General features: G+C 32.9%; 1 protein-coding gene across 2 annotated transcripts; it reads right to left on the reverse strand.

Annotated features, from left to right (window-relative positions):
• Nucleotides 1-184: 184 nt before the first annotated feature.
• On the reverse strand, nucleotides 185-3,973 carry LOC135584259 (probable 26S proteasome non-ATPase regulatory subunit 3). 2 transcript variants are annotated; one of them, XM_065109372.1, is made up of 9 exons: nucleotides 3,817-3,973; nucleotides 3,609-3,722; nucleotides 3,319-3,509; nucleotides 2,077-2,214; nucleotides 1,867-2,003; nucleotides 1,690-1,744; nucleotides 1,502-1,612; nucleotides 1,056-1,295; nucleotides 185-980 (listed from the first exon to the last, which is right to left on the reverse strand). In XM_065109372.1, the coding sequence occupies exons 2-9, from the start codon at nucleotides 3,685-3,687 to the stop codon at nucleotides 468-470; spliced, it is 1,464 nt and encodes a 487-aa protein (XP_064965444.1). In that variant the 5' UTR covers nucleotides 3,688-3,722; nucleotides 3,817-3,973; the 3' UTR covers nucleotides 185-467. The 2 variants fall into 2 exon arrangements, with proteins under 2 accessions (XP_064965444.1, XP_064965445.1); XM_065109373.1 differs by having other exon boundaries at nucleotides 3,609-3,711; nucleotides 3,817-3,903.
• Between the last annotated feature and the right edge of the window lie 2,830 nt (nucleotides 3,974-6,803).

Here is a 6,803-nt window from a genome sequence, read left to right on the forward strand (position 1 = left end):
CTTATATAAGTGAAATAGGCATTGCATAGGGCAACCTAAAGTAACATGCATCATCGAACACAACTCCGATAACAAACAACCTAATAGGGTTCGGTTCAAACCACCTCTGTTGCTTCAAGCAACCTAAAATAACATAATGGCTTCGCCATATCAGCCACAGAAAGCATAATAAATACAAGTTGGATAAAGAAAATGCAATCATTAAATTCAGCAGTTTTCTGATAGGGTTCATACATCACTAAATACATCATGGATAAAGAAAATGCAATAATTAATTCAGCAGTTTACCGATAGGTTCAGTTCGAACCACCACAGATGCCAAAAGCTCGAGGTCTGATAAGAAGCAAAGACAACAGCATCACTAGTTTTATATTCCACAATCTTTTGCGAGTATCATCACAATCTTTTGCAACAGCTCCAAAGTAGGAGCTGCCCATAATAACCTGAATTACGTTTTTTAAAGACAACTAAAAATCATCATCATCTTCCTCTGCAATATGCTTAGCAAGCTCCTGCTCTTGCTGTTGCCTCTCCCGCCTAGTCTCTTCACTTTCTTTCTCCTTGTTGGAGTTTGGTGGGAACCTCAGTGCTCTCACAGCTTCATTATGCATGTTGAGGCAGAAGGCAATCCTCGAATTGAATGCAATCTGTGGTTCATTGGTGGAGTAGACATCCCCGGTCTCCTTGGAGACCACCCATCCGTTAGAATGATCTATAGTTGCATCTATTGCCCCATCTCTAATGGCTTTGGCTACTATGCTCTCTGCATCAGCCACAGGATTTGGTGAGTCCAATCTCAGTTTTCTAGCTACATCAGCAAGGGAAATCCGAGAGTATGCAATGCTAATATTGCGGAGTCCAGTCCTTATCACATTGTGGCGTAGCCTGACAATCAGATTATGGGTCCTGTCTGAACTGAAAGTCCCTGAAAACTTGTCTGCAACAATTTTAAATAGCTCCAAGTCTCCAATCCGCACAGCCTAAAACCACAAAAATAAGCATCTCAATAACTAAGATTGCAATCCAGTAATGTTTATCTGTCACTGACAACTCACATTAGTTAGCTCAAAGTATGGTGTCAAAGCCTTCTTCATGCCTTTCTGCATGAAAACAGTTCTCTCAGGGATCTCGCCAAGAAGTAAACGGACAATGACTGCCCACTTGTTGCACTGGATTTGAAATCCACGGGCCACAACTGGAGCTTTCCGAGCAGCTTGCAGAAGGCTCTCTTTAGCATCAGTATATTCCAACTGAATGGTTCTTATTTTTCCAAGGTAAAAGAGATACCGACAGAACTACAGGAAAACCACAGAAAGAATCCAGGAAACCATTATGCTCCTAGAATGATAAACATTGTGATACAGCTACATAAATAAATGTCATAACTCACAAGAATTATTTAAAAGAAGAAAAAAAATATAAACCTGAGAGAAAAGACAATGAAATTTATGGCAAATTGTTCAGATTTAACGTTGAAACAGAAAGTTCTAAGAGATTTTACCTGTTGATTCGAGTGTGCCTCAAAACGTGGTGCTTTCGACCTTAGCTTCTCTGCCTGGTCATACAAGTTGTAATGGAGATAATTGCGAAGTAGAAGGTTCAGAAGGGTTTCCTGCAACCAACCATTATGATTAGCCAGTATGAACTTTCATAAGAGTATACAACCCTCCTGCTTGACAACCAACAAACCTGACCCAACTCATCGTGTCGTAAGGTCGCCATCCTATGCAATGCAAGAAGAGTCCTAATGGAAAAATAATGTTATCAAAGCTAAAAGACATCAGTAAAAAGATCCAACTCACAACTGTCCTATAAAAATCGACTAAAATATTGTGCAACGAAGACATATAAGGTGATTGTACATACCCACGAATCTCGGCAAGACTATTTGTGAGTTCATAACTGAATGAATAATAGAAGTACAAACGGGATGCTATAACATCCACGGTTCTTCGGTTTATGTTCCTTAAACGAGCAATGCTAGCAGAAGAACATGCTTTAGCCTGGTACACAACAGGTGTAGAAAGATTTAAGAAAGGACATAACTTCAATTTCAACAAAGAAATGAAGAGTCACCTCATTGTATCTCTTTTGGTCAATCAGATATATGAGAACAATCAAGTAGCAAAAAATTTCCAGCTCCGGTATACAATGCTTAGCAGGACCTTGTACCGCTGATGCTGCTGTATCCACATCCATGTCATGCTCATCATCCTTTGAAGAGGAAAAAACAACTAAATTGGTCAAACTTTCTAGATGAGATAGAGATGTCACGCTCAATGCATCATGAATGGATTTCATGCATCACAGAGCATATTTATCTAATGAGATCTATACAAAATAAGAATATAAGAACAAAATCTCTTGTACAAGCAAATGAGTAATTACCGACACTTTTTCATCATTTTCCATATATTTTACTTTTTGAAAAGCAGATACGTGTTTTCTACTCCAATGCAGTTAGCATTTTGCAAACCAAGCATCATTTGAAACAGAAAAAAGGTCATAAGAGATCATATCTCCAAATTGAAATTAAGCATTACCAGAAGGGCAAGTCATATAAAAGCAGCCTCCGTATGCAAGCGGTCAAGGTACTACATAGAACATATGTAAAACCCAGAAGCATACGCGATCACATATACAGTTCAGTTAAAATATTCAAATTAAATATTAAGTGAGTAGAAATGAAGACTTGTACAGTAAATTTTAAATAATTAATAGGTATATGCATACCAAGACCAACACAAAAATTTATAGGATAGTGTTATATTCATTTACGAATTTATTTAATAAGGAACAAGAAATAATACCAACAAAGAGTGACGAATCCCAAGACCCTTTAAATTCAGAAGAAGAAACAGAAGACAAAAGAAAGAAGACCTGTGCATAGTTATTCAGACAAATAAACAGTTGAAGACCGAAGCCCTCCTTACAACTTAAATATGGTTCTTCGAAATTGTGCCTCCCAAAACTCATGGAAAATATCCTACTCTGGGTTTATCTAGGACGGGCATCAGCGACCCTTCTCTGGCTAAGACTATACCCATGTAGAATATGCGAATAAACTTGGACCACAAACAACACAAGAGCACCTTTTTTGGGGCACTGTCGAGATATTATAACCTAAGAGATAATAAATCAACAGCAAGACAGATTTGCACAACCAAATCTTTGCTGGGATAACACGTTCAATTTAATCGAACAATTGGACGACCAAGGATTCATAGAGAATAAATCAACAGCAACACTGTAGCCCAACCACAGGAAGAAAGAAAGGAAAAGTTTACACAAGAAGCTATGACGAAGAAGAAATAGTACCTTGGGAAGAAATGAAGAAAGCTTAGCAAACGCCTCGGAGCCCGAGGGGAGGACGTGGCCGAGGAACGCGGACAACACAGAGGCCCTGAGCTTTCGGCGAAGCATCATCGTCAGGCGCACAGCCCGCACGATCCGTCGCACCTCCTTGCCCTGCGCGCCAGTCTCGATCAAGGACGCGATCTCCTTCAAATCTGCACCAAATCCACATCAATAATAACAGAAATAGGCGAATAAACCGTAGGGAATTCGAACAGAGTTATCTCTTTTCTCTTTTTGGCTCGGATTCGCACGTTGAAGAGTGGAAGGAACAGTGGCGGAGGGTACAGAACTGGACGGCGCCTGGACCTCCATCTCTACATCGGCCGTCATCTTTCCTTCTTCTTCTCGAAAAAACTTTAAAAATGCTAGAAAATATCAAGAAAAAAATGCGCAACAGATCAGGAATCACAGAAAGGAAACGGTACGAAGGTGGAATCTGGGAAAGAGAGATCAGCTCACGATGAGGCGAAGAGGGCGAGGCTAGGCTTAGGGTTTGGTCACCGGCGTCTTCGCTCTCGTCCAAGGAAAACTCGTCCTGATTTGTCGCCAATTATATATATAATTGAAGACGATATTTCGGAAAAGACCCGTATCTAATGTACAGCGTCTCTTATTTTCCAAAATATACCTGAGAGCCTCTACATCCTAAAATGATAAAAATATGAGTTTCCTAGAGAAATGTAGTTAGATCACCTTATTCAAACTAGTTATAATTTTTTTTAATATAATTATAATATTTTTTAGATAATTTTTTAGAAAATATTTATATTTTAGATTTCTTTTTCAATCAATATCTCTCATTTTTCTTTTTTTCAAATAATACCTTTAATTTAAAAAATATCTAAATTATTCCTAGAAATTTTTTTTGCTTGTTACATTGTTTTGATCACCATAATAAAAATACTTACTTAAAAATAATATGAATAAGTCAAATAAAATCAAAACACACTAAAAATTATTTGATATATCGATTCAAATAAATATTTATAATGACTTAGGAATAACATCATCCGAATAAAATTAAAAATTAGTTTATTATAATATTTTGGGCATCATAATAAAAATATTATAAAACCTATTCGAAAACATTGTAAATGATTCAAATAAACTCCTAACATTAATTAAATTAATTAAATAAAATTTTAAAAATATGATATCATAATAGTATATGAGTAATCATGATAAGAAAAACATAATATGATTTCACTTACAAGTACTGAAAATACCGTAAGCACTATTGAAAAATACTATAAATAAGCTAAATAAAAAACATAGCAAAAAAATAGCAAAAATTTTTAAAGGGATATTTTGAGTATTTTTTTAATTAGGAGATTCTATTAGAAAAAATAAAAGAGATTACCGATTGAAAAATAACAAAAATTCTTATTTTCAACTAAATTAAAATATTATAATCATATTTAAGAATATTGTAACTCGGTCTTAATAAATTTAAATTATTATGAACCTTAATTATTAACCTTATTATAAGTTAAGTCATTTTGAATTAAAGTTAAAAATATTTTGGTATATTTCAAAATAAAGGCTGACAAATCCTGGTATTTTTTACGTAAAATATTATAATATATTTTTTTTTATTTTTATTCATTTAAAAAATGATAATAAAAAAATTCTTAGTCGTAATATTTTTAGAGTTTATAGTTTTTTAATCAAAACACTGAATTCAATTTCAATTAATTATAACTTTCACTATCAGCAAATCTTCATTTATATATTTATTTATTTATTTATGGCTTCGGTGTTCGCATTATTAGACTGGGTCGATAGTGGGTCGGGTTAAGGTGAAACAAGCCAAAGCTTGGATCGAGACAGATTTGGACTCTGTTTTTGTGTGGTTTGGTTTGGTTTGGTTTGGTTTGAGCCGAAATAAGATTCGGGTTGGGTTGGGTTGGGTTGGATATGCTAAACGAGGATGGGAGTTGATCAATTAAATATTTAGTAATTTTGTTGAAGAATATTAGTAGTATTTATTCCAATGAAATTACTGTAATAACAATAGTTATAATGTGATTATTACGGTGAAGTTATGTGGTGATGGCCGATAAAAAATAGATAACGGAAGCAATCATGCTTAATATATGACAAAATAGCATCAATTCTTATGATAATGGTGATAGAAGTTGTGATAATAATCGTCGATAGGAACAATAACAGTAATAATAAGGAATCAAGATCTGTTGGTGACAAAATTGATGACATAATTTATTTCTTTTCATCCCATTCAAAAGTTTAAATTATCATAAATAGAGTTTACCTTAATTAACATAATTTATTTCTTTAATTATGCAAGGTAATTAAGAAAAAAATAATTAATAATTAATTCTTGTTTCTTTGTTTGTTCGAAAAGATTAGGAATGAAATTAATTAATTAATTAATTAGGAATGTGAAGTCACTACTGGATTAAGCCAGTATAAAATAATTTCGAATACATACATAAATAAATAAAAATGAATGATTTTGTTTATTTTCGTATAATACATTTATGATAGATAAAGTATGAGGATTTTGTTTTCCTACAAATGATATATAGGTTAGTACTAATAAGGCAATTCCCTTTAAAGAGTTAATGGGTTATTAGACGTGACGACTAGACAGTGTATGTATATGTATCCAAAAGAAGTCTATGTATATGTTATTCAAAAGAATATCAACTGATGAATAAATACTACTATATTCCCTGAGTATAATACGAGTTTTCTTTTTTCGCTAATATAGAATATATCATTTGGAGTATGTTTTTTCGTTCATCCAGGTGTTTGATATATGCATATGTTATATGAAGACGTCTTTTGACACTTAATGTATATGATTAAGATATATTACTTAATGAGTTTTTATTGTTGTTTATAATGACTTATAAGTTCATGTTAGATAATGAGTTACATGAAGAATTGATTTATTTTCATTTCATATGAAAGCATTAGTATTTCATTTTTATAATTTTTTGAAGGTTTATGCACAGCATACTGTTTATACAGTATTATATATATATATAAAATCTAATTTTAGAATAACCTCTTGACTTGTCATAAGACATGAGACTTGGATGGGAAAAACTTTTCCTATAAGTACTAGAAATTGTTTCTAGTCTTTTTTTATTAAAAATTATTATTGTAATTACAATGAATATTAATTTATGTTTGTGATAATGGATCTTGAAGTCGAGATTTTACTCTTAGTAAAAAGTTAAGGCGTCTCACAACGTTACAATAATAATAATAATAATCATGCAAATGATGTTTGTTATGACCATGATAATGATAATATAAATATTAAAAATTATAAAATTATTCATGATAATACTAATAACACTGATAAAGATAATAGGGGAAGAATATGCAGCGCTAGTCAAATATTAAAACATGAACATCTCAATTCTTTTATATTGACACAATAAACAATAAATTTTCGACTATAAGATGGGATA

The sequence above is a fragment of the Musa acuminata genome, chromosome BXJ2-5, assembly GCF_036884655.1.
Source record: "Musa acuminata AAA Group cultivar baxijiao chromosome BXJ2-5, Cavendish_Baxijiao_AAA, whole genome shotgun sequence".
In the NCBI taxonomy this organism is placed as follows: domain Eukaryota; kingdom Viridiplantae; phylum Streptophyta; class Magnoliopsida; order Zingiberales; family Musaceae; genus Musa; species Musa acuminata.

Coding starts and splice junctions, on each gene's coding strand:
- LOC135584259 (XM_065109372.1), bottom strand. CDS start 3,687: ATGACGGCCGATGTAGAGATGGAGGTCCAGGCGCCGTCCAGTTCTGTA. Junction 3,510..3,608: donor TGTTCCTTCCACTCTTCAAC/GTGCGAATCCGA, acceptor GATTTGGTGCAG/ATTTGAAGGAGATCGCGTCC. Junction 2,215..3,318: donor TTTCTTCATTTCTTCCCAAG/GTACTATTTCTT, acceptor TCCTCTTCAAAG/GATGATGAGCATGACATGGA.